The 27,066-nt window shown below is 42.2% G+C and overlaps 2 protein-coding genes and 1 long non-coding RNA gene across 8 annotated transcripts in view; 2 read left to right on the top strand and 1 right to left on the bottom strand.

The window, feature by feature from the left end:
- LOC144690734 (uncharacterized) overlaps positions 1-13,603 on the top strand; it is a 371,804-nt gene extending 358,201 nt beyond the window's left edge. The window contains exon 2 of the long non-coding RNA XR_013578948.1: positions 12,299-13,603. This is a non-coding gene — a long non-coding RNA (uncharacterized LOC144690734). The remainder of the gene's footprint in view (positions 1-12,298) is intronic.
- Positions 1-13,603, top strand: part of mlst8 (MTOR associated protein, LST8 homolog (S. cerevisiae)) — a 30,279-nt gene extending 16,676 nt beyond the window's left edge. For 4 of the 6 annotated variants that reach the window (XM_078558508.1, XM_078558507.1, XM_078558509.1 and 1 more), the window contains 4 exons: positions 3,334-3,486; positions 3,786-3,910; positions 6,231-6,394; positions 7,321-13,603. In XM_078558508.1, the coding sequence (XP_078414634.1) occupies positions 3,334-3,486; positions 3,786-3,910; positions 6,231-6,394; positions 7,321-7,439 (561 nt within the window). In that variant the 3' untranslated portion in view covers positions 7,440-13,603. The remainder of the gene's footprint in view (positions 1-3,333; positions 3,487-3,785; positions 3,911-6,230; positions 6,395-7,320) is intronic. The other 2 variants (XR_013578943.1, XR_013578944.1) reach the window with 2 other exon arrangements.
- Positions 10,535-27,066, bottom strand: bricd5 (BRICHOS domain containing 5). Its single transcript, XM_078558511.1, has 6 exons — positions 26,889-27,066; positions 26,203-26,340; positions 24,031-24,168; positions 21,540-21,647; positions 13,379-13,532; positions 10,535-10,675 (listed from the first exon to the last, which is right to left on the bottom strand). The coding sequence occupies exons 1-6, from the start codon at positions 27,012-27,014 to the stop codon at positions 10,581-10,583; spliced, it is 759 nt and encodes a 252-aa protein (XP_078414637.1). The 5' UTR covers positions 27,015-27,066; the 3' UTR covers positions 10,535-10,580.

Raw genomic sequence — 27,066 nt, 5'->3', positions numbered from 1 at the left:
TTTAAAACCCTTCTAGTGTCTGAATTACCTTGTCCTTAACCATGACCTGGGTAAAGACAAATGTAAAGTATTCATTTAATACCTCAGCTATGCCATCTACCTCCATGTATAAATTCCCTTTTTGGTCCCTAATCGGCTCTACTTCTCCCTTTACCATTTATATGCCGGTCTTTTTTCATATGTCCCCTTTGCTTCTCTTATTTGCTTTTTCACCTCCCCTCAGAACCTTCTATTTTCAGCCTGGTTCTCAATTTGTGTTTTCTACCTTACACCTGTCATAAGCATACTTTTTTCTCCTTTGTCTTAATTTCTATTTCTTTTGTCATAAAGGGAGCTCTGGCTTTGTTTACCCTACCTTTCCCTTTCGAGGGAATATACCTGGACTGTGCCTGAACTATTTCTTCTTTGAAGGTAGCCCATTGATCAGCTACCGTTTTCCCTGCCAATCTTTGATTTCAATTAATTCGGCCCAGATTCGTTCTTATCCCATTGAAGTCGGCTTTCCCCCAGTTAAGTATTCTTTCTTGAGACTGTTCTTTGTCCTTTTCCATCATCAGCCTAAACCTTATGATACAATAATCATTGTCCCCTAAATGTTCTCCTACTGACACTTGATCCACCTCATTCCTAAGAACCAGGTCTAGCAGTGCCTCCTTTCTCATTGGACTGGAAACATACTGTTGTAGAAAATTTTCCTGAACACACACTCTAGGAACTTTTGCCCCTCTCTACCCTTTACATTACTACTAGCCCAGTCTATATTCGGATAATTAAAGTCCCCCCTTAGAGCCACTCTATAATTTTTGCACCTCTCTGTAATTTCCTTGAAAATTTGTCCCCCTACATCCTTCCCATTAGTTGATGGCCTATAGATTACACCGAGCAATGTAATTGTACCATTTTTGTTCCATAGCGCTAGCCAAATAGATTCTGTCCTCGACGCTCATCTAAGACATCCTCTTTCTCCAGCACTTGATGCTCTCCTTATGAATACTGCCACTCCTTCCCCCTTTTTTTTCCTTTTCTATCTTTCCTGAACACCTTGTATCCAGGAATATTTAATGCCCAATCCTGCCCTTCTTTGAGCCAGGTCTCTGTTATAGCCACAACATTGTATTTCCATATGGCAACCTGCCTGTAATTTACCAATCTTATTTACCACACTCTATGCATTCACATACAGCACAGTAAACTTGATTTAGACATTATTACCTACTCCCTTACTCTGACCCCACCTATTAACTACTTATTTTTTATTCTAGTGCGATCTATCTCTCCCAGTATTCTGTGCACCCTAGTATTCCTCTCTGATATTATCTCCTGGTTCCCACACCCCTACCAAGTTAGCTTAAACCCCCCAATAGCATAAGGAAAATGCCCTACAAGGAACTCCAGTACCACTCTATTTAGGTGTAACCCGTCTGGCCTGTACAGGTCCCATCTCCCCAGAGCCGGTCCCAATGTTCCAAGAACCTAAAGCCCTCCCCTCTTGCACTATCTTTCCAGCCACACATTCATTTGATTTATCCTCCTATTTTGATACTCACTTGTACATGGTACTGGGAGTAATCCAGAGATTGCTACTTTTAAGGCCCTGCTGGCTAATTTCCGACCTAGCTTCCTAAATTCTGACTGCAGGACCACTATGCTATTTCTGCCTATGTCACGTGTACTCATGTGGACCACGATTGCTGGGTCTTTACCCTCCTCCCTCAAGATGCTCTGTAGCTGCTCAGTGACACCCTTGACCCTGGCATCAAGGAGGCAACATACCATCCTGGATTCATGTCTGTGGCCACAGAAACACCTATCTATTCTCTTAACTATCAGCTTGCCTTCACGATTGCTCTTCCGGTCTTTCTTGTACCACCCTGTACAGCTGAGCCACCTGTGGTGCCATGGGCTTGGCTCTGGCTGCACTCCCCAGATGAACTATCACTCTCATCAGTTCAGAACTGAATATTGGTTACAGAGTGGGATGCAACCAGGAGACTCCTGCACTACCTGCCACTTGCTTTTTGACTGTTTGGTGCTCACCCATTCGCTCTCTCCTTGCAAACTCTTAAGCTGGAGGGTGAGCACATCTATAAACGTGCTACCCACGAAGCTCAGCCTCATGGATGCATTGCAGTGACGCCAACTTCTGCTCAAGTTCCGAAAGCTGGAGCTCCAGCTGCTGCAACTGACGACACTTCCTGCAGAAATGGTTATCCAGGACACGGGAAGTGTCCTAGAGTTCCCACATAGCAAAGGATGTGCCCTCTAGAGGTTGGAGCAGCCCTGCCATTTCTCTATTAGTTAATAACCTTGTTACTCCTAATAAATCTTAATACTGGAAAGGAGATAGCAATGCTAAAGTCGGACAATGGTTGGATAGTAGTGGTCAGAGCATGGCAGGGCAGCTCGTGACCTGAGTTCTGATGCTGATGTATACCTCAATAACTAACCATATCTCCATATCTTGGGATATGAGGAAAATAGAATGTTCTTTTAAAGATTGGGTTAATGATAGAATCTGACTGCACAGAGGGAGGCCATTCAGCCCATTATGTCAATGCTGGTCTTTGAAAGAGCTATCCAACTAGCTCCACTCTTTCCTCATAGCCTGCTAATTTTTTTCTTTTCAAATATATATCCAATTTCTTTTTGAAAATTAATATAGAGTCTGCTTCCACTATCCTTTTTGGTAGTGCGTTCCAAATCGTAACTCGCTTTGTAAAAGAAAAATTCCCCTAATCTCCCCTGTTTCTTTGCCAAAGGCGTTTAAATCTGTATCCTCTGGTTTCTGATCCTCCTCCTGGTAGAAACAGTTTTACCTTATCTAATCTATCAAAACTCCTATTAAATCTACCTTTAAACTTCTCTGCTTTAAGGAGAATAACCCCAGATTCTCGATAAGTCCCTCATTCCTAGAGATGTCAAATGTCTGAATGTCATTGTAGAATTATCAGGCACAGCACTCAAGAACATTAACAGCAACAGTTCTAGGAATCTTAAACAAAAACAAAAATACCTGGAAAAACTCAGCAGGTCTGGCAGCATCTGCGGAGAGGAGCACAGTTAACGTTTCGAGTCCGAATGACCCTTCAACAGAACTAAGTTAAAATAGTGAAATATAAGCTGGTCCGAATGAACCTTCAACAGAACTAAGTAAAAATAGTGAAATATAAGCTGGTTTAAGGGGGGTGGGACAAGTAGAGCTGGATAAAGGGCCAGTGATAGGTGGAGATAACCAAAAGAAGTTCTAGGAATCTTCAAGTGTTCACCCTCCTATCCTCATTGTGAAGTGTAAAACTCTGCTTTGGACTCTGAACCATGTGGATTATTTTGCAGGCGGAGCTGATTGTTGGTGATCAGAGTGGAGCCATTCACATCTGGGACCTGAAAACTGACCACAACGAGCAGCTGATTCCTGAACCAGATGTTTCAGTCAATGCAGTGCACATTGATCCAGATGCAAGCTACATGGCAGCAATCAATAGTTCAGTAAGTGACTTGGAACCATGAGTAGCATAGATTTTCATAGGTAGCAGCATGGATGAGACCTGCAGGATCTGTGCTGGATGATGGGAGCTGCAGGGCCTGTGCTGGGGGAGGTGGGAGCTGCAGGGTCTATGCTGGGGGCTGGGAGTGTGGGAGCTGAAGGGCCTGTGCTGGGGTGAGGGTAGGGTGGGGTGGGGGAGCTGCGGGGTCTGTGCTGGTGGGTGGTAGCTGCGCAACCAATGGTCCAACTGATGTTGCTGCCTGCATCGCACCATGTTTCTCTGCTTTTTTTTCCTCTCCAGGGTAATTGCTATGTGTGGAACCTGACAGGAGGGATTGGCGACGACGTCACCCAGCTTATTCCCAAGACCAAAATCCCAGCTCACAAACGCTATGCTCTGCGCTGCAAGTTCAGCCCTGATTCCACGTAGGTCCTTTAGTTCATGTGATGCACTAACCACTACCACACTCTCACTGGTCAGTATGTGAAGTGACTGTGAAGGGTGTCGGGAGAAGATACTTCAACTTGTGGCTGCTGCAATGTGCCACAAACATGACATATTTACAAATTATTCTGCAAGAGAGCATAGTTTAGGCAATCAATTACTCTGCTTCCTGTGGAAGTGTGCAGTAGAACCAGTAAATCCATACATGGGCAAGTAGTATCCTGATAGTGTATGTACAGTCAAGATTATTAGAGGCAAAATTAAACAAAACCATTAGCAGACTTCACCAGATTATTATGCTAAAAGACTTGATTTGTCACCAATACTTTAAAACTGTTTCAAAGTAATACATATCTGAAAACTTTGTAATTTGATTAATCCATCTATTATGTTTCCTATAAAGTATAGTGTAAGACTAGACTTGGTGAAATGTCTCTGCTCCGAGCATTGTACTGAATTGGTGGACTCTCTCTTACAGTACTTGCTGTCAATATGCCTTGGTCCACTAATTTAATAACATGATGACACTGATGCTTCTTTTCCTTGTCCTTCAAACTTTATGTAGGACTACCAGTGATGTTTCTCTGCTTGTCACATTGACATTCAGCCTCCGTGTGCTTCTGCTAATGCTTGTCCTTCTTGGAGCAGGTGGTTTTCCTGCTGACATTCCTCCATTAGTCAATACCCCCAAAACAAATTAGCAGATGATTCATCTCATAGAGTGATTCCAGCAGAGAAGGAGGCCATTCAGCCCATTGAGTCCATGCTGGCTCTCAGCCCCTTTCTTCCCCTCTATCCTTGTAGCCCTGTAAGTTAATTTCCCTCAAGTGTCTATCTAGTTTCCTTTTGAAATAATTTGTTGCCTCCACTTCCACTACCCTTGTAGGCAGCAAGTTCCAGGCCATCAGCATTTGATGCATAAAAAAATTCTTCCTTGCAACCCTTCCCCCTGTATCTCTTGTCCAGAACGTTAAATCTGTGTCCTCTGGTCCTTGTACCTTTAGCTAATGGGAACAGCTTTTCTTTGTCTACCTTTATCCAAACCTGACATGATCTTGTAAACCTCTACTAGATCTCCCCTCAATCTCCTCTGCTCCAACCTAACCTTGTAGCCTCTTTTTGGGACCATTTGGGTAAATCTTCTTTGCGCCATCCCAAGGACCTTTATATCCTTCGTTGCTGTTGAAGGCATCCTGTTGTTTGCAGATGGCTGCCAAGTCTCCCTACATGACAGTTGCTACATTTCAAAATAATTAGTTGTGTATTAAGCCCTTTGAGATGTTTCTGGAGGTATGGTATGGTGTCTTATAAACACAAGTCTTTCCTCTATTTAAATCATGAATTGTCAGTGCAACAGCCAACTGAGAAGAAAGTAATCTTAATTTGGCACTAAAAGTAAAAGTGTATAACAATTTGTCTCAAAAAAGTGCTTATCATCTGATTTGGCTGTAAAAAACCTTTGCCCCACACTCTGTTTATAGAATTTATGAATATGTGGGATTCTTAACTCCTGAATTCATTCAGTATGGATATTAGTGTGTGTGTATGCGTACACACCAGTTATTTGTGGTTGTTAATTGCTTGTTAGTAGTCAAGCCAAAAACATTGCACAAAATCCTGTTTAATGTTTCACCTGGATTTGCACAAGAATCTATTGTAATAAAAGCTGGTGAGAGAACTGCGATGACAGCTGGCAGAATAAGGTACTGAGGTGCACCAGCTGCCACCTGCCACTATAGATAGCTGGTGTGTATCCATCAGTTAGCAGTGCTTTATGCTGCTTATAGTTTCTTTGTCCTTTGTCCTTTCTTTTGGAGTATCAATTTTCCTGGTGAGAGCTATTGTGCCTCTACCGGTCGTGTTGCTGATTTAAATGTTCCCCCTGCTCCCAAGTTTTTTTTGTTCAATTCAGTGGGAACATGGGACCAATGTCCAAATGGACCTGGAAGAGTACAATCCATTGAAAGAAGGCCTTATCAAAGCCGAATCACCTGTGCTGGGAATTACCCTTCTAATGGATATATCACCAACATCAACATCAAAACACCGGAGTGTCAGAAAGGCTGCCACTAAGAAGGTTGAGACTAAAGAAGCCTGACGTGTATTTTAGAACAAGCCCTCTTTAACTCCCCCATTATTGTGGGTTGATTTCACTTAAAACGCACCATTTGCAGCATTTTAATAACAATCCTGCTTGAAATCATCATCATACGTATTCTAGAACAATCACACTTTAAGCCAGCCTGCTAATGTGCATTATATTACAGTCCCACTATAAGGCCTGTTACTCTTTCCCGACAGACTTCTTGCTACATGCTCAGCTGACCAGACCTGTAAGATATGGAGGACGTCAAACTTCTCACTGATGACAGAGCTTAGCATCAAGAGCAACAATCCAGGAGAGACGTCACGAGGCTGGATGTGGGACTGTGCATTCTCTGGCGATTCACAATATATTGTCACAGGTAAGATGTCTACCATAAAAATAAGGAACTGGTTCCATTTTAGCACTGTTTACGCTTGTGCCCAGAACTGCTCTAGTATTATCACCAGGTTTCACAAAGACTGATGATGAGGTGCTCTAGGTTACAATTGTGTTCCAGGAAGAATTTATGATTTGGATCTCTGAAAAGTTTCATTGATTTCTTGCTTTACATCATGATGCCAAAGCAAAGGTCTCAAGGGCTAAGGTAATGGAAATGACAGTTTGGAAATGTATTGGGTTTGCAATACTTTACATGCTCTGCTTGGCAAGTCGAACTTTGGCTCAGTGGCCCTGAATCAGAAGGTTGTGAGGTCAAGCCCCACTCCGGGACTTGAGCGCATAATCTAAGCTGACATTCCAGACTAGTACTGAGAGAGTGCTATGCTGTTGGAGCTGCTGCCTTTAGGATGAGTAGTTATACTGAGGCCCCAACTGATCCCTTGGGTGGATGTAAAAGATACCATGGTATATTTCGAAAACTAGCAAGTTCTCCTAGTGTCCTGGCCAACTATTTATCCCTCAACCAACATCACTGAAACGGACTGGTTATGTATCTCTCTGCTGTTTGTGGGGCCTCCTGTCAGTAAATTGGCTGCTTTGTTTATTACACTACAACAATGATCACACTTCAAAAGTTCTTGATTAGCTGTAAAAAGCATTGGAACATCCCGAGGTTGTGAGAGATGTTATATAAATGCAGATGATTCTTGTCTAAAAGTACATTAGCCTGAAGAAGCCATTTAGATAGCGCTTATTTTATCAACTAGGTGAGGCTGCTTGTGGGGGTTTTGCACTTGAATTACCTCAAGCCATTTATAAAGTATGTTAAAATTATTTTAATCCATAAGTCTGAATTATGGAAGTTCTTTGCATATTGATGGATAACATTCTCCTTTCCACTTGCAGCCTCTTCAGATAACCTTGCGCGGTTGTGGTGTGTGGAGACTGGTGAAATTAAACGGGAGTACAGTGGCCATCAGAAAGCAGTCGTGTGCCTGGCCTTCAATGACAGTGTGCTGGGCTGAAGATTTCCATAGGAAGCTTGCCCCTCTGCTCTTTCACCCTTCCATCCCTCTCTTCGCCCCATTCCCTTTCCCATTCCAAGCTCTTGTTGAAATAGCTCCCAGCCAGATTAGTTTTTTGGAAGCCTCTATGAAAAGACGAAATCAATCCAAGTTGCTGAGGGCTGGAACATTTCTTTGTGGACATTTGGCAGGCTCAACCATCACATGACATGTGAGGTTGTAACTAATGGCCTGGTAAGCCTCAGTTCTGACACCAAGATTTCAGTAAAGCACACAGCTGGGTGAAATTTTCATATCTTGTCCACCTGAACTGTGGAAAAAATGCCCAGCAGCATAATTCTAGATTCTGTACTTCCAAACTTGGACCATCTGAAGTATACTATGAACTTTCTAATATTGGAGTGAGGTATTGGTAAGTACAAGTTTATTGCTGGTGGCGACGATGTGACTATTTTGAGGTTATAAGTTAAGGATATCTTGAGCGATGTTAAAGTGTAAGCTCTCTGTTGTTACTTTTCCTGCTATGTACTAGTATTGATCCAGGAGAACGTTTGTGCCAGCGCCACAACCACATAACAATTTGCACAGTGAGACAATATGGACCAATGATTTTACAATGCAGTCAGTGAGTGCCTGAATCATTAATCTGAGTAAAATCATTAAAATTGCACACAAATATAAATTATTTCTACACCTGACTGGATGCTGCTTTCGTTCTTTGTGCAAGAGGATAAGGGTATTATAAGATACTATCAGTAAGCTGCCATCTTTGGGGTGCCGTGTGGAGACAAAAGGAACTATATAAATGCAAGTAATTTTCCTCTTTTGGCTCTGAATAGCTGGTGTAGTTTTAGAACCCGCTTGTGTCGCTGCACATTTACAAAAACAAAATACTGGAAATTTGAAATAAAAACAGAAAGTGTTGGAAATACTCAGCGGGTCAGGCAGCATCTATGGAGAGAGACAGAATTAACGTTTTGGGTTGTTGACCTTTAACCAACTGCTTGAATCTGGGATCTGCTCACCTCAATGGACATGGTGCCATAGAGCACATGGACCCTGATAAACAGTATGGGGCATTTCTTCCCTCCCAGTTCAGACTTTTTTGGATTGAATATTAAAATTAAGTTCAGGTAAGGGAGAGCCATTTAAGTACTTTTAAACAAATTTTTATTGAAATATTAAATCCTATGTATAATCAACACCAGGGCAAAAGTGCAAAGCAGATGGAATTCATTTCAGTCTGTTATTGAATTTGATACAGATCTCATTGTGTGTGTGTGTGTGAGTGGGCGTTTGTCCATCTGTCTTGCAACATCTTACCTACTCTTGAAGTTCCAATTTTATGTTTCACACTACTGTGGTCTTTGCTGTGGTCATTGGCTTTTAAGTGGTGTCTGTTTCTTTTTATATCTATCTGTCTGTCTCTCCCTTCATCTCTTTCTCCATTTCTTATTTTGTTTTTAATTGGCTGTAAAGCATTGGGACATCCTGGGTCATGAAAGATGCTATATAAATGCAATTTTTCTTGTTCCCACTGGTTGGGTCTATGACTAGTGGGTATAGTCTAAAGATTAAAACCAGACTTTTCAGGACTTAAAATTAGGAAACAATTCTACATGAAAAGGGTGTTAGAAATTTGGAACACTTTTCACAGAGTCAGTTGCTAATTTTAACTCTAAGATTGATAGTGTATTGTTAACCAAACACATTAAGGGATATGTGGCAAACGTGGATAGATGTAGTTAGGTCGCAGATCAGCCATGACCTCATTGAATGGCAGAACAGGCTGGAGAGTCTAAATAGCCTACTCCAGTACCTATGGTCCTCTCTATCCCTTGCATTCTGTTTGCATTGAGTCATCTCTCTCATCTCAAACTGTGCTTTGCATGGCTTCTCTATCCCTTACACTCTTTATATCCGTTACATACAATTGTGCAGCAGCTCCTTTTTGTGCTTTGCATTGAGTGACCTCCCTTTGTTGGTATGTCTTGGTTGTCAGCTGTGGCTCAGGGATAGAACTCTCACCTCTGAGTCAGAAGATTCTGGTTTCAAGCCCCATTCAAAGACTTGAGCCTGTAATTTAGATTGACACTTCAGTGCAGCACAGAGTGTTGCACTGTTGGAGAGGCTATCCTTCAGATGAGACATTAAATTAAGGTTGTGTCTAGCCTCTCAAGTGGACATAAAAGATCTATGGCACTATTCAAAGAGTAAGGGAGTTCTTCCAATGTCTTGGCCAATATTGATCCATCAACCAGCATTATTAAAACAGATTATCTGGCCGTTATTACATTGCTGTTTGTGAGAACTTACTGTGTGCAAATTTGATGCCATGTTTCACATATTACAATAGTGACTACACCTCAAGTGTACTTTGGCTGTAAAACACTTTGGGACGCCCTGAGATCATGGAAGGCACTGAAAAAATGCAAGTTCTTTCTTCCATCTCACTCTTTTTGTGCACGTCCTTCTGCCACTCTGCATTAAGTGACCCCTTTCTCTCCTGTCAGTACTCAGTTTGTATATTTCACTCTGCAATGAGTGGCCTCACTCTTCCAGAACTCCCATTTCCCCATTCTATGGAATGAGTGTAGTTTTGAAGTTGTGATGAGTGATGTGTGTTTCAATGTCTGGATGTTACAGACTATGGCAGAAGTTTATCCATGTTGACTTGATCAATTTTATTGTTTCTCTGAAAAGCTCAAAAACAGATATATGGATGGTATACATCTCGGTCACACAAACCAGAACAGTGCATAAAGCAGTGGTAAAGAAACTAGTTCTCTGATGCCATTGTAAAATCTTGAATTTTGCTAATTTTTAGCACTAATAAAAAGGAAAGATCTTCATTCTGAAAAAGGGGCAAAAAGTGACTTTTTTTTTCAACAGACCAACCAGACCATCGAAAATAACTTAATTCCCCTTCCTCCCTCTCTCTGCATAGGTTGCTACATGTCCTTGCATTGAGGTTCAGTAACCAATTGCTAGAATGCTGAATAAGAACTGGGAAAGAAGGGAATCGGAATTGTCAAAGTAAAGGAAAGACTGAGAATTGTACATTAAATTCTGTTTTTTAACAATCGGCTATGTTCTGTCATCGTAAAGACTAACATGAAGGAAAGATGCAGCAAGGGGTGTTTAATCTGGCAGATAGTAAAAACACACGGAGACACAGACGTTGTTTGGAAAACAGATATCGATGCAGAAGTAGATCAGCCGTTGCATCCCAGGCCCTGTTGAAGCAGAAAGGTAGCATTGTGAGAAAAATCAGCAGCCAAATGGAATTCAGCCATTAGGATCACTAGCATGCATTTAATTACTGACTGAATTCACAGCATAGCCGCACCCTCTTAGAGCTGACTCATGGGCCAGATGGCACAATATTGTTTAGGTTGTGAGTGCAACGAGCTCCATGAGTGGGACTTGTGCAAATTGCAGTTAGTTAACACAGTTAGATTTAGGATAGTTATGGAAAAAGATAAGGTTGGGCCAGGAATAAAAGTTCTAAACTGGGGTAATGCTAATTTTACTAAGATGAGATACGATTTGGCCCAAGTGGACTGGGAGCAGCTACTTGCAGATAAAACTGTCAGAGCAGTGGGAGGCATTCAAGGAGGTAATAGCGAGAGTACAGGGCAAATATGTTCCTGTAAAGACAAAGGCCGGGACCAAGTCTGGAGAACCCTGGATGTCAAGGGACATAAAGGTTACGATTAAGAGAAAAAGAGGATCTTATGGCAGATACAAAGGGCTCAATATGGCAGAGTCTGTAGAGGAGTATAAAAAGTGCAGGGGGAACTTAAAAAGGAAATTAGGAAAGCTAAGAGAGTGCATGAGAAAGCCTTGGTGGGTAGAATAAAGGAAAACCCAAAGGTTTTTTAAAAATTTATAATGAGCAAGTGAATAACTAGGGAAAGAGTGGGAAAGAGATGGGCTAATTAGGGACCATAGAGGTAATGTGTGTGGACCTGGAAGACGTGGGTACAGTCCTCAATGAATACCTTGCATCGGTCTTCACAATGGAAAAGGATGATGCAGGTATAGGCATCAGGGTGGAGGACTGTGAAATATTAGAGGAAATTAACATTGGAGAGAGAGGAGGTACTAGTAGGTTTAGCAGCCTTAAAAGTAGATAAATCTGCAGGCCCGGATGTGATGTATCCCAGGCTGATGAGGGAGGCAAGGGGAGAGATATCGGGGGCCCTGGCAGTAATTTTCAAATCCTCTCTGGCCACAGGTGAGGTGCCAGAGGCCTGGAGGACTGCTAATGTTGTCCCATTATTTAGAAAAGGAGGAAGGAATAGACCAGGAAATTACAGACCGGTCAGTCTAACCTCTGATGGGGAAGTTACAAGAAAGAATTCTGAGGGACAGACTATATCTGCACTTGGAGAGACATGGATTAATCGGGGATAGTCAGCATGGATTTGTTAAGGGAAGGTCATGTTTGACAAATTTGATCGAATTTTTTGAGGAGGTAACTAGGAGTGTTGATGAAGGCAATTCTTGATGTGGTCTACATGGACTTTAGCAAGACTTTTGATAAGGTCCCTCATGGCAGACTGGTCAAAAAAGTAAGAGCCTATGGGATCCAAGGCAAAGTGGCACGCTGGATCCAAAATTGGCTGAGAGGCAGGAAGCAGAGGGTGATGGTAGAGGGATGTTTCTGTGACTGGAAGTCTGTTTCCAGTGGGATTCTGCAGGGCTCGGTGCTGGGGCCTTTGCTGTTTGTGGTGTACATAAATGATTTGGACTTAAATGTAGGGGATATAATCAAGAAGTTCACGGATGACATGAAAATTGGTAGGGTGGTATCCTAGCCGTAAACTGTAGGAGACTATTGATGGACTGGTCAGGTGGGTAGAGCAGTGGCAAGTGGAATTCAACCTTGGAAAAGTGTGAGGTAATGCACTTGGGGAGGGCTAACAAGGCAAGGGATTACACTATGAATGGTAGGACCATGGAAAGTACTGAAGATCAGAAGGACCTTGGTGTGCAAATCCACAGATCCCTGAAGGTAGCAGGGCAGGTAGATAAGATGGTTAAGAAGGCATATGGGATACTTGCCTTTATTAGCCGAGGCATAAAATACAAGAGCAGGGAGGTTATGCTGGAACTGTATAAAACGCTGGTAAAGCCACAACTGGAGTATTGCATGCAGTTCTGGTCACCACATTATAGGAAGGATGTGATTGCACTAGAGAGAGTGCAGAGGAGATTTACCAGGATGGCTGGAGGGTCTGAGCTATGAGGAAAGTTGGATAGGCTGGGGTTGTTTTCCTTGGAGTGGCGAAGGTTGAGAAGGGACCTGATAGAGGTGTATAAGATTATGAGGGGCATGGATAGGACGGATAGGAAGGCACTTTTTCCATTAGTCGAGGGGTCAATAACCAAGGGGCATAGATTTAAGGTAAGAGGTAGAAGGATAAGGGGGGAGTGGAGGAGAATTTTTTTCACCCCAGAGGGTGGTGGGAGTCAGGAACTCACTGCCTGAAAAGGTGGTTGAGTCAGAGACTTTTGTAACATTTGAGAAGTATTTAGATATTCACTTGTGTTGCCAAAGCCTCCGGGGCTATGGACCAACTGCTGGTAAATGGGATTAGTGTAGTCAGATCTTTGTTGACTGACGTGGACATGATAGGCCGAATGGCCTCCTTCTGTGCTGTAAACGTCTGAGGCTATAACGTCACTTGTTAAACCACAGAGCCTTGTGGTAAACATTTTGCATCATGTTCTTGCCTGTCTAAGAATCCTAGCAATAGACAAATGGGGTTTATTGTAGAGCAGAAGAAGGAAATTATACATCTGACCTTTTGAATTTTGCCAGATATAAATGAAATAAGTGAAAGGACGTTATTCCTAACCTGAGGCTTGCTGTTTTATAAGATAACATTGTGCAATCATTGATTTTTTTTTGTTTTAAGTATAGTACTTACTGTTACTTTTCTGGAGCCAGTAAACAGGGATGTGATTGCAGAGACTGTCAATGTGCTGTCCCAGAGCCAGCGGATCCACTTTGTTTCTACTCAGAATTCCGAGATACTCCCTGGAGAATTGGGTTTCATTTCTCAGCAGCAACAATTGGTTGAACTAAAATAAGCAATGTTTTCTCTGTATAATTCTTATGGTTTTCCAAACGATAAATTTGCTGCTTATACTTTGTACATCCTGAATTCATGCCCTTGTTTTCAAATCGCTCCATGGCCTTGTCCCTCCCTATCTCTCTAATCTCCTCCAGCCTCACAGCCCTCTGAGATCTCTGCACTCCTCTAATCCTGGTCTCTTGTGCATTCCCAATAATAATTGCTCCACCACTATGCCTTCAGTTGCCTATGCCCTAAGCTCTGGAATTCCCTCCCCACCTCTCTTCCTCGCTTCCTTCCTTTAAGATAAAATCAACCTCATTAATCAAACTTTTGGTCATCTGACCTAATATTTCCTCGTGGCTTGGTGGCATACTTTTTTACAATACTCCTGTGGCTTACCTTGACGTCAAAGTTGGTATATAAATATATATTATTTAAGTGTTATTCATATATCGCCCCATACCTTCACAAACCTCCACTGGTTCCTTGCCTGCCATGTATTGATTTCAAAATCCCTCCACAGCCTCAGCTTCCCATTTCTTCAATGCCACTCCACCACCCAATTTTCCCATCTGGCATCTCAGCTCTTGGACTCTGAATTGTTTTGTAATAACAACGCTGTCCATGTCCATTCCCCCCCACCCAAAGTCCACCATGGCCAGATGAGCCTTCATCCTCCATATCCCCAGGATATGGAATTCCTTTCATAACTCTACTAATCACAACCCATTATTCCAGCAGACTAAATATACCATTGAAGCACAAGCTGTCAATGCTATACACCCCATGGAAACTCATGTCTCTAGTATATCACCTCTCTGAAGAAAATCCCTGTTGTTTATCAACTCACTCAAGTTCATCTCTATTGCCTGTTAACTGTCCTACTGAAGTTCATCCCTCAGTTATATTAATATTCTCATTCTCATTATGGGATCCAATTATACCTTGGATAACTTCAAAGTCTTTGCCTCTTATCTTGATAGATTATTCCAAACATTTATTACCATTTGAGTGGGAAAAAATGCTTGTATCTTTGTGGTGAGTTTGGAGGCTATAACTGTACTGTACAAATGTGCCCCTTGTTCAGCACTAATTGTGCAATCCCACTTGGGCTACAACGTGACTGCTGTGTAAAATGAGCATGTAGCTGGGAGTAAGCAATGATCTCTAACTTTTTATAAATTTGTAAACAATACTAAACTGATCCCTTATTCTAGTTCAGCAAAACCCAACAATCTCTTCACAGCCCTCTTTCCTAAACTGCAGATAAGCTGGAACCAAATCATCATTATGTTTAAATATCAAAGGGTGGGCTCAGCTAAGCATGATCTCCAGGAATGGTGAAATGTGAATGCTGCCTTGTTAAACTTCATTCTCGGCCTGGCTGATCTTGGTTATCACTAATCTCACTGTTTCCAACTCCTGAGCAATCTGATTACAATAGCTCAGTGGGAACAACATATTAAATATATATTGCTAATTATTATGTCTCTATGTTTCCTTCTGTTTTCCTCTGTCAGGATTGTAGATTGTTGTCTCTGTATCAAACTGAATTTCAACTTCACTGTCGCTGGGTCAAAATTTTTTAAAAATTAATTCATGGGATGTGGGCTTCGCTGGTTGGGCCAGCATTTATTGCCCATCCCTAGTTGCCTTTGAGAAGGTGGTGGTGAGCTGCCTTCTTGAACCGCTGCAGTCCATGTGGTGTGGGTATACCCACAGTGCCATTAGGAATGGAGTTCCAGGATTTTGACCCAGCGACGGTGAAGGAACAGCGATATATTTCCAAGTCAGGACAGTGAGTAACTTGGAGGGGAACTTCTAGGTGGTGGTCTTCCCATCTATCTGCTGCCCTTATCCTTCTAGATGGTAGTGGTCATGGGTTTGGAAGGTGCTGTCGAAGGTGAATTCCTGCAGTGCATCTTGTAGATGGTACACACTGCTGCTACTGTGTGTCGGTGGTGGAGGGAGTGAATATTTGTGGATGTGGTGCCAATCAAATGGGCTGTTTTGTCCTGGATGGTGTCAAGCTTCTTGAGTGTTGTTGGAGCTGCACTCATCCAGTGCAGTATTCCATCAGACTCCTGACTTGTGCCTTGTAGATGGTGGACAGGCTTTTGGGAGTCAGGAGGTGGGTTACTTGTCACACTATTCCTAGTTTCTGACTTGCCCTTGTAGCCACAGTATTTATATGGCTAGTCCAGTCCAGTTTCTGGTCACCCCCAGGGTGTTGATGATGGGGGATTCAGTGATGGTAATGCCATTGAACATCAAGTGGCGATGGTTGGATTCTCTCTTGTTGGAGATGGTCATTGCCTGACACTTGTGTGGTGCGGAATGTTACTTGCCACTTGTCAGCCCAAACCTGAATATTGTGCAGGTCTTGCTGCATTTGGACATAGACTGCTTCAGTATCTGAGGAGTTATGAATGTTGCTGAATATTGTGCAATCATCAGTGAACATCCCCACTTCTGACCTCATGATCGAAGGAAGGTCATTGATGAAGCAGCTGAAGATGGTTGGACCGAGGACACTACCCTGAGGAACTCCTGCAGTGATGTCCTGGAGCTGAGATGACTGACCTCCAACAACCACAACCATCTTCCTTTGTGCTAGGTATGACTGCAACCAGTGGAGAGATTTCCCTCTGATTCCCATTGACTCCAGTTTTGCTAGGCCTCCTTGATACCACACTCTGTCAAATGCTGCCTTGATATCAAGGGCAGCCACTCTCACCTCACCTCGGGAGTTCAGCTCTTTTGTCCATGTTTGAACCAAAAATCTTGGAACTCCCTAACAGCACTGTGGGTGTACCTGCACCACATGGATTGCAGTGGTTCAAGAAGGCAGCTCACCACCACCTTCTCAAGGGTGATTAGGGATGGTCAATAAATGCTAGCCTAGTCAGCGACACCCACATCCCATGAATGAATTTTAAAAAACTACAACTTGGTATATGTATTTGAATACAGGGAATGTAATCTTGCAGTTTGCCAACAACACAGAAGTAGAGGAATTAATAAACACCAAGCAGACTGCAAAAGGTTTTAGGAAGACATGGATTAATAATTGGGTAGGCAGGTGGCAGATCCAATTGGATCTCTCGGTATTGATCCTTACAGTCCTCAGTCCCATTCTATAGATATTTGACCATCTTTCTTTGCTTCAACATATTTATCCAGTTTTCCCTTAAACAGTGTATTGTTCCCTGCCTCAAAGGCTCCTCTGCCAAAATGCTCCATGATTAGAGTAATATGTGCAGCTTCAGCCATCCTCTTACAGGAAGGATATTAAAGGCTTGCAAAATGGAACTTGCATTTATACACCATATAAAATGTACAGCATAGACCAGTGTTTCTTGCACCTTTTTGGTTGAAAGACCTATTTTGAAATTGATTAGCAATCACAGACCCCTCCGCCATCTAAATTATAATATAGAACACTATGAAAATGCTGCCTATAAAACATGTTTTAATAATGTTATTTACAAGAACAGGCATTTACTTGATATCAGTAAGATGAGTATTCTTGCTTCTTACTGCAGAGCTTGTCTACCCTTGGCAGTAGCTCTGGGAAACCAGAGGACAGAGAAATTGCTTTTAGAGCAGAGAGGAGAGCAGGAGCAATGGAGAAACAACGGTGAGAGCAGAACTCACAGAGGGCAGGAACACAAATCTAAATGGCTGACCCCTTATTATGAGACTGTGACACACAGTTCTAGACTCCCTAGAAGAGAGTTGAGAAACTGGGATTGTTTAAACTGAAACACAAAAGGCAAGAGAAGATCTAATAAATGTGTTTAAAATTATGAAAGAATTTGATAGAGTGCTTATTTTAACTAGGGAGCCAATAAGGGGTCATTAATTTAAAGTTATCCCTTAAAGAGTGAAGAGATGTTAGGAGACACTCCTTTATATGTAGGGTTGTTGGATTTTGGAACATTTTGCCAGGAGCATTTGAGGCAGAGATCATTACATCTTTACAAGGAAAATTGAACAAATATTTTCAAGAACAGAAAGATTGATAGATATCTGTAGGATAGGACTGGAAGGACCTGTACAGAAAGAGCATCAAAAATTGGGGAACATGTCTGCTAAGGAAAGTAACTAATCAGATAATAACATGGGATGTAAAGTGGGCAAAGATGAAACCTAAGAGTTTAAAAACAAACCAAACATTTAAAAGGAATTTAGATAAGTACATGAGGGAGAAAGGAATTATGCTGATAGGATTTAATAAAGTAATGGAGGAAGGATGCTTATGTGCAGCATAAAAACTGGTGCAGAGCAGTTGGGCTGAAAGGCCTGCTCTGTGCTGCAAATACAATGTAGAATTTGAGACAGTTCTTAAATTACAATCTTGATTTTTACTTCAGGATCTTGCCTACCCTGACCAACATCCTCTTGCACCACTGCCAGGCCAGAAGCCAGACTTATCTACTACACAGCTTCCTCTGCATGAGGCAACAGACTGAGACTGTAATGGGCAAGGTCATTAGAGAAAGGAATTCCTGACACAGAGTCAGGGAGAAACAAATAAGTTGTTTTATATAGCAAATGAAATACTGAAGAAATGAAATTCCCATAAGATGTATGATTACAAACACTGCAATTATGGCTGTCTTTTTTAACAGCAAAGCATCTTTTATAAATGAGTGACAAACCTACCATTAGGTAAATTAATTGCTTAGAGCAGTAATGAGCCATACAGAACAGAAGGTCTGATTTCATATTAGTGCTGAGTTAACTGAAATTAGCCAAGAGAATGCAGGTGGCACAATTGGCTTTAGCGAGCTTTGATTAGGCAGGTGAAAATCACATTCTGATTACTGTACACTGGCCTCTGCTGGAAAGTGGGTATCAGGCGATGCTTTGGTCTCACACTCTATGACTTCTCCTTGCAGTTGACCAGCTCACTGTTTGGGCTTGCACATGAAGAATAGCTGCTTGGGGGGGAGGTTACTGGAGCCCGTGGAACTGTATCCCAGCCTTGGTCAGTGCCATTAGAAGAAGAAGGGAGGACCTTTTGTAGCCACTACAGATTCAAATGAGTGCCCTAAATTTCACTGAATTCTAGTTCTCCTCAACGATGAGTTCCTTGATTGGAATTGACTTGAAGACAGAGCTGAGATGATGTTTCAGCACAGCATTCCACATTAATGTTACAACTTCTACAGCGAGAGTGAAACAAAGCAGGCTCTGTGTTAAATCAATGGCCACTCATCAAGGGATGCATTTCATTCTGGACAACAGCACACTGCCAAAATACACAGGTGAACTCTGTTTGCTGGTGCAATGGCTTGTATTAATGTGCTAATATCCATGAAAAATATGCCTGTAGCATATTGTAATTTTTAATGAATTCAATGTCCAGGCATATGAGAAGATTAGTGTATTTCTTAATTAGTTATTCTATTTAATATGAGAACTGCCTTTGAATATTTGTAAATAGGCTGCACCTGCCTCACCTCTGTAAATCCTTCTGTGCTGTAGATGTCCAAGTAGAAACCCCCATAAGCCCACTCAGTCATTAGTCATGGTTTCACTTCAAACTGAAGTTGGATTTCAAAAACATTACTGGCTTGTAGTGAGTTACTTACATTTCCTGCCAATGAGTGAAAATGAAATACAGTAAATTTCACTGGGATTCAAGCAAGCTGCAAGGCTACAGGACAGGGTTTCTGCTTCAACATAGTCTTCAAAAAATATCCACTGTAACTGCATTGCACTAATAATTTCAGAGTTTGAATTTCAGAGCATAACAAAAAAATAGGAGCAGGAATCGACATTTCAGTCCCTTGAGCCTGCTCTGCCATTCAATTCGATCATGGCCGATCTGATTATGGCCTCAACTTCACTTTCCTGCTTCCCCTACACACGCTCCCTGCCGAATGTCCTACTCTGCTCCTAATTCTTATGTTTGTACATTTTCAGACTCTTTGTATCCTCCCCACAACTTACTTTCCTACCTATCTTTGTATCATCAGCAAATTTGGCTATAATACACTCTGTCCCTTCATCCAAGTCATTGTACAGATTGTAAATATTTGAAGCCCCAACATCGATTCCTGTGGCACCCCCCTAGTTACAGTTTGCCAACTAGATTATGACCCATTTATCCTGACTTTCTGTTTTCTAATTAGCCAATTCTTTATCCATGCTAATATATTACCCCCAACACCATGGGTTCTTATCTTCTGTAGTAATCTTTAATGAAGTACCTTATCAAATGCCTTTGGAAATCCAAATAAACTACATCTACTGGTTCCCCTTTATCCACCCTGTTTGTTATGCCTCAAAAAATTCTAACAAATCTGTTAAACATGATTTCCCTTCCATAAAACCATGTTGACTCTACTTGATTTTCTAAATGTCCTGCTACTACTCTCTTAATTATGGATTCCAGCATTTTCTAAATGACGGATGTTAGAATAACAGGCCTATACTTTCCTGTTTTCTGTCTCCCTCCTTTCTTGAGTAGAGGTGCTACATTTGCAGTTTTCCAATCAGCTGGGACCTTTCCAGATGCAGGGTATTTTGGAAGATTACAACCAATGCATCCATTATCTCTGCAGCCACTTCTTTAATATCCTAGGATGAAATCCTTCGAGTCCAGGGGACTTGTCAGCCTTTCCCGTTAGCTTTCCTAATACTTTTTCTCTAGTGATAGTGATTGTTTTAGGTTCCTCCCTCCCTTTTACTACTTGACTTTCTACTATAATCAGGATGCTTTTGGTGTCTTCTACTATGGAAACAGATACAAAATACTTGGTCAAAGTCTCTGCCTTTTCCTTGTTGTCCATGATTAATTTCCTAGTCTCATCCTCTAAGTTTACTTTAGCTACTCGTCCTTTTTTATACTTGTAGAAACTCTTATCATCTGTTTTTCTATTTCTTGTTAGGTTACTCTCATATTGTAATTTTCCCTCATTATTTCTTTAGTCATCTTTTTGCTGGTTTCTAAAATTTCCCCAGTCTCCTGGCCTACCACTAATCTTTGCAGCATTGTAGCCTTTTTTTTTCCAATTTGATACCATTCTTAACTTCCTTGGTTAGCCATGGATGGTTCATCCTTCTCAGAGTCTTTTTTCTCAATAAACTATATCTTCTGTGAGATATGAAAGAGCTCCTTAAATGGCTGCCATAGCTTACCTACCATCTTACCCTTTAAACTGCCTTGTGTTTGATACCTTGTTAATTATCCTGCTTGTCTTTATGTTAAAGCAGGTGAGGCACATTAACAGTTCAGTTTACTTCAATTTTGCTCTAGGGAATTAAGTTCATTCTCTTTTTTTTACCACATTTGCTGCCTTACAATTCCTGTTTCCAAAGACGTTTTTTTTTGGAAAATTATGGTCAGTATCTCTGCTGTTTCATCATTAATTTTTCTTACTATTCTGGAATGTGGACCTATTGATACTACTAACTTTTAAATTTTAAGTCAATTAAGCCTATTGCCAGAGATAGAGCGATAGAGTCCAGAAAGGGAAGAGAAGAGCCAGAAATAGGTCATGTAAAAGTGAGGAATCAGAAATATAAATGAAATTCTCAAGATCAGGGAGAGGGTCAGAAGCAACGTCAACAAAGTCTAAGGAAGAGATCAGGAAGGGAGCCCAATTAGGAATGGTACCCAGTGTCCCGCCGATCTCACAAAGATGTATAGGTGTAACCCATGAATAACAACTTTTATCTGGAGGAAATAAGTGAGGTCACTCATGATAGCTGACTCATTTCACTCATTGCAACTGGACTTTTGTGTAACTCACCACAACTCACTATCACAAGTACCAGATCCATTTCATTACTGATATCACTCATTGCAGCTGAAGAACCAATGTTATCAGCTGACCAAACCTAGACAATTTCTCTGCTCCCTTTGTCCATGCAGTTTTATCATAACTGCACCTGGGCATGTCTGGGAAATGGCAGCTGGAACACCTGGTTTGTGTAGCCCCTTGAAGCTATATTCCAATTTGGACTCTGCCTCTAAGAGGTGCTAACATTGCCTTACCTTCTGCTTCTGGGCAGTGATAACAGTGTGAATATTCTCCTGGTCGGCAGCCAGCATTTTTCGAACCAGACAGATGTTACTCCCTCCAGGCTGGTAACAAACTAAACCCTGCCAAGGGGAAAAATATTGTTCAGTCTGTGTACATATGAGACCCGATAATTTACCTCTGCACCCCTCAGTTAAAGCAAGAAAATCATATATTACTTCAGGCTCAATTTATGCACAGAAATTGAGCTTCCACTGCACCCCTTAAGGAGGTTTTAGCTGAGCAGTAACAGAATGTTTGAGAAATCAAGGACCTGAGGGTTTGGTAATATCCTGTTGCTGGGGACGTTAGTCACTAAGTGACTTTATCTTTTTCAAATGTGTTGCAAAAGTATTGCTTGAATTAGTGAATTTTGTAATACGAGCAGATAACTCATGTAGGGTGACCAGTTCTTATGAATTTAAATAGCAGACACTTTAACCATGGAATGAGGGGTTGAGTTTTGTTTGTGACCATGAGAGTGGGGCAAAGGGGGGAGGGGGTTTCATATGTGTGAGAGCAGGGGAGTGGGGGGGGTTAAATGATCCAAAACTTGTCTTGTTGAGTCACAACAGTATCATCTCTCTGCTGGCCTACTCACTTACCTGTAGTCCTGATCAAGTCACTCAAAGTTACACTGGAAACTCCCAGGACCAGTCTCCTACAGACTGTCCTAGAAATAAGGGACAAAAGGCGTCCCTTAAGGGACACAGGACAAACAGACAAAATAAGGGACAGTCCCTTAAAATACAGGACAGTTGGTCACTCTAGTCTTGTGGTGAGTCAAAGTTATGAGTCTGAAAATTATGGGATGAATTTTAACACCCAAAAATGGGTGGGTTGGAGCGGGTTATATTTAAAATTTTAAAAGTCTCAAACCTGACCTCGACCCACCCATTTCTGGGTTTAGCAGAAGAAGGAGAAAGGGTGGGCAGACAACCTGCTCTCAGGAGCCGGGTTGGCAATTTAAATATTTTAATGAGGCTGGTTGAGGCCTGATTAGCTGAGGCAAGGACAGATTTGGGGAGAAGTGCCCTTACAGCTCTGTCTGTAGGCTAGGTGGAGCAGGAGTGCTTCCCCAGCTCCCCAAATTCTCTTTTTCCCCCTCCCCACATACAAATTTTAGTGGTGTAAGCGGTCAGGCAGCCATCTCGGGGTCATGCATTAGACACCCAACCCTGCCAGACTCCCAGTAGCAACAGCAAAATACTTCCTACCTGCTCCTGTCACCTGCTCTGGAGTTTTCCCTGCCCAAGTGAAAACCAAGCCTGTCACTCAGGCTGACCTCTGGGCTAAAACTCCACAGAATACAGGAAAACCTGGATTTCCAAGTTTTCTACCTGAAAGATGTTTCCACTTGTGGGGGAGTCCAAACTAGGGGTCAATAAGTATGCAACAGTCACAAAAGAAATCCAATAGCGAATTCAGGTGGAGGGGCATGTTAGTGGGGTGGTGAAAAAGGCATATGGGACACTTGCCTTTATCAATCGAGGCATACATTACAAAAGTAGGGAGGTCATGTTGGAGTCGTATAGAACCTTGGTGAGGCCACAGCTGGAGTACTGTGTGCAGTTCTGGTCGCCACATTATAGGAAGGATGTGATTGCACTGGAGGGGGTGCAGAGGAGGTTCACCAGGATGTTGCCTGGGATGAAACATTTAAGTTATGAAGAGAGGTTGGTTAGACTTGGGTTGTTTTTGTTGGAGCAGAGAAGACTGAGGGGCGACCTGATCGAGGTGTACAAGATTATGAGGGGCATGGACAGGGTGGATAGGGAGCAGCTGTTCCCCTTAGTTGAAGGGTCAGTCACAAGGGGACACAAGTTCAAGGTGAGGGGCAGGAAGTTTAGGGGGGATGTGAGGAAAAACTTTTTTACCCAGAGGGTGGTGACAGCCTGGAATGCGCTGCCTGGGAGGGTGATGGTGGCGGGCTGCCTCACATCCTTTAAAAAGTACCTGGATGAGCACTTGGCACGTCATCACATTCATGGCTATGGGCCAAGTGATGGTAAATGGGATTAGGCAGGTAGGTCAGGTGTTTCTCATGTGTCTGTGCGGACTCAATAGGCCGAAGGGCCTCTTCTGCACTGTGTGATTCTGTGATTCTTTACCTAGGAAGTGCTTAGAATGTTGAACTCGCTACCACATAGTGTTCTTGAAGCAAATAGAATAGATGCATATAGTATAGGGAGCAGCTAGTTAAATACATGAGGAAGAAAGGAATGGAAGGACATGCTGATAGGGTTAGATGAAGTAAGGTGGAAGGAGGATTATGTGAAGCATAAACATTGGAATAGACCAGTTGAACTAATTGGCCCGTTGTCGTGCGATAAATTCTATGTAACTGAGACTGAGACTCCTCCAGTTATAGTCTGAGGATCCTTCTGAGAAAGATCTGAGCAGCAAGTCGTAACTGAATACATAAAACATTCTTCATCAATGGAGCCACTTCAGCCCTTTACTTACATTCTTACTGTCAAACAGCACCACTGTTGTGTGGTTCCTGTCCATTATGTGGTAAGTTACCAGATCCTCCTCTTTGTTCACAACCACTGACTGACTGACCATGGCACCCTGCACATCGTGAAATGTTATCTGAACAACCTGGGGAGAGTAGAAACTCAAATATTAAAACCAGAGAAAACCTCAAATCTGTGGCTGTGGTCTCCTCAATCTTGGTTTTACAGAATTGCAACAAACATGGCAACACAGACCTTATTAGAGAAAAAAGGCAGACTGGACAATACAGATGCATACAGATAGAAAAAACATGTGTATGCATTTGTACATGAAAAATGCATTTGTCTTCCCTTGGAGATGAGTTTACAGCATGAGCAGGATTACGGTGAGACGATCAACCTAGCTGGTGAGCTTACCTGGGAAAGCAAGGTGGCAGTGGTGGTTCAATGGGTTACATCTCACACAGTATGTTGTGGATTTAAGTCCCACAGCAGAGATCTTAATGTTAAATGTAGACTGGCACTCCAGTACCAAGAGAGTGTGGCACTGTTGGAGGTGCTGACTTTCAGCTGAGATTTTAAAGCAAGGGTAGACATAAAAGATCCCACTGCAGTGTTTTGAAAAGCTTGGAATTCTCCTGGTGGCCTAGCCAATATTTATCCCTTAGCCAACATCACTAAAAACAGATTACCTGGCCATTTATCTCATTGCTATTTGTAAGTGCTTGCTGTATGCAAATTCACTGTTGAATTTCCTACATTACATACTTTATTGGCTGTAAAGTGCTTTAAGATATAAAAGCTTCACATAAATGAAAGTTCTTTCTTTATTGGAGCACTACTTCAGAGGCCTGGACCAATCCAGGGAATGAGAGTTTAAATCCCCTCAAACTTTGACAATTTGAATTCAACCTTTTTGTCTTACACGCGTCAGGACAGATCACAAGACCAGTAGGTTGACTCAAGCACAATCAGGAATGTTTAGCAAGCGTTGTCCGATTGTGGAATCACATCTGATGTTGGACACTATGTTTTGAGTTTTGCAAGCATGGGCTGGTTGGGTACCATCAGCACTTTGCCTGTTGCTAAGAATGACATTGAAAACCAATTTGAGATTATTAGTCTGGCTCACAGTGTGGCTCACTTACGCATGCTAAAAGTCACATATATTCACGCACAGACAGAAGGAGCATGCCCACGGATTGTGCCTTTTTCAACTAAACAAAAGCTTGGGGGACTGCCATTTCCTGGTTCATTCCCCATGGCAATGCCTTGACCAGTCAGATTCACCTGTCTGGTTTGAATTTGAAAAGTTTGGCCATTAACTGTTCCCTGCTGCATTCTCCATGGCAACGCCTCTACCAGAGTCCAGTTGCTAACCAATCAGCAGTATAAATTGTTGTTTCCTTTCCTGTTGTTATTCTTGTGAACTGTCCTGATGAGTGCAAGATGAAAAACTTAGACAGCATGTCTCCTTTTTTCAGCAATACTGAAGTTCTGTACCACTAAACAATTAATATGAAATCAGTTTCAAAAATCTGGAAAATCAGTGCATTAACTGTGCATCTTTATTACATTCTACAGAGTTAACTCTGGAAATAAAAGAAGCAACTTGAGTCACTTAGAAACAGCACAGAATATGTCCAAGGAGCTGAAATTTACAGAAAACATACAATCAGGAACCATCACACTCAAAGTGCACTATCTGGAAGTCCTCTTAGTATGACCACCTGTGCTATATGATTCTATGGATCAAAAATCTCACAATAGTCCAAAGTGTTTTAAAATTAGCCAAATGAACCATTAATTGAAATGAAATGCAGTGTTTCTGATGGAGATGAGTAACTTGGGTAAAACGTTAAGCCAGAGCCACAAACGTGTGGCAGAGATAGAACCAGAAACTCCAGGAAACACACAGCAAACAGGTCAGAGTCTGTAAAATACCCAGCTTCTTGTAAACTTTTAAAGATTCTAGGCTGGTCCCCGTGTTCAGTTCCTGACTGTTTCTAAAATTCCCAGTTTGTTGTAAAGGTCCCTGAACCATGGTGTCTCAAATTTACAAACTGGCCAATTCCTGTTCAGTTTCCAACAACTTTTCACTTTCAATAACCGTTCCTGAACTGCCCATTGCCCTGAGCCTGGAGGGCAGGCAGGGGACAAAGCTGAGAGTTTAACTTACCTGCCGGTTGCTTTCTCTCAGATTCAGTATTCCCATGGCTGAGACCCCGATAACTGCTGCCATGACCAGAAAAAGTAAAGCTCCCCACAAGATGCGCAGCCCAGTCCTGGCTTCGGCTCCCAAGCGATCTGCTTGTACCTGCAATGGGGACAGTGTAAGGAAAAAGTTCGAGTGTTGGGTCTGCAGAATAGGCACAACTTTCATTCACTTTTAGTTGAATGAGATGGAATTCTTTTCTAAATTGCAGGAATGAAGAGGAAGTGAGGTTTATCTTAGTTCTGTGGGATGAACTGCTCAGAAAGGAAGTCTTCCTTGGTACAAGACAAACTCGAGTCTCAATCAGAATCAAATACTAAGAGTAACTAAGGGCCCATTGACTGAGCTCATTGTGGAGCATCAGCTTCTTAGAAACCTGCTGCAGTCCTGTCTGACTGAGCATTCAGCCCAATTCTGCTTGACATTAAAGTCCAGGGTTCTGAAATAATAAAACTGGCAGCTGTCAAAAAGACTAGTCACTAGCACTAAGCGATTTCTCTCCAGCTCAGCCAACCCAAGGTGTTGCTGGTCATATACTGCATGCTGAATGTGAAGAAAATCCCCCCTGCACCCAACCCCCCCCCCCCACCCCCCACAACCAATTAAAGGTAACAGTGGATCCTAGAATGTCACCGATACCTTATACTTACAAATGGGAAAACACCCTTCAGGGTATTTGCAATCCTTCTGCTTCTCTCCATACTCTGAGAATGCTGCCTGCAATTCCCCTTTCCTGTCTGGCTCCTGCTGCTGCTGTGGATATCGACACTGTTCATTGATGGAGCCGAAACTTGTGTGTATGAACTCCCTTTCCTGAGCCTCAGCTTG

The sequence above is a fragment of the Cetorhinus maximus genome, chromosome 15 (assembly GCF_964194155.1).
Source record: "Cetorhinus maximus chromosome 15, sCetMax3.hap1.1, whole genome shotgun sequence".
Lineage (NCBI taxonomy): Eukaryota > Metazoa > Chordata > Chondrichthyes > Lamniformes > Cetorhinidae > Cetorhinus > Cetorhinus maximus.
This window is presented reverse-complemented; position numbering and strand designations above follow the sequence as displayed.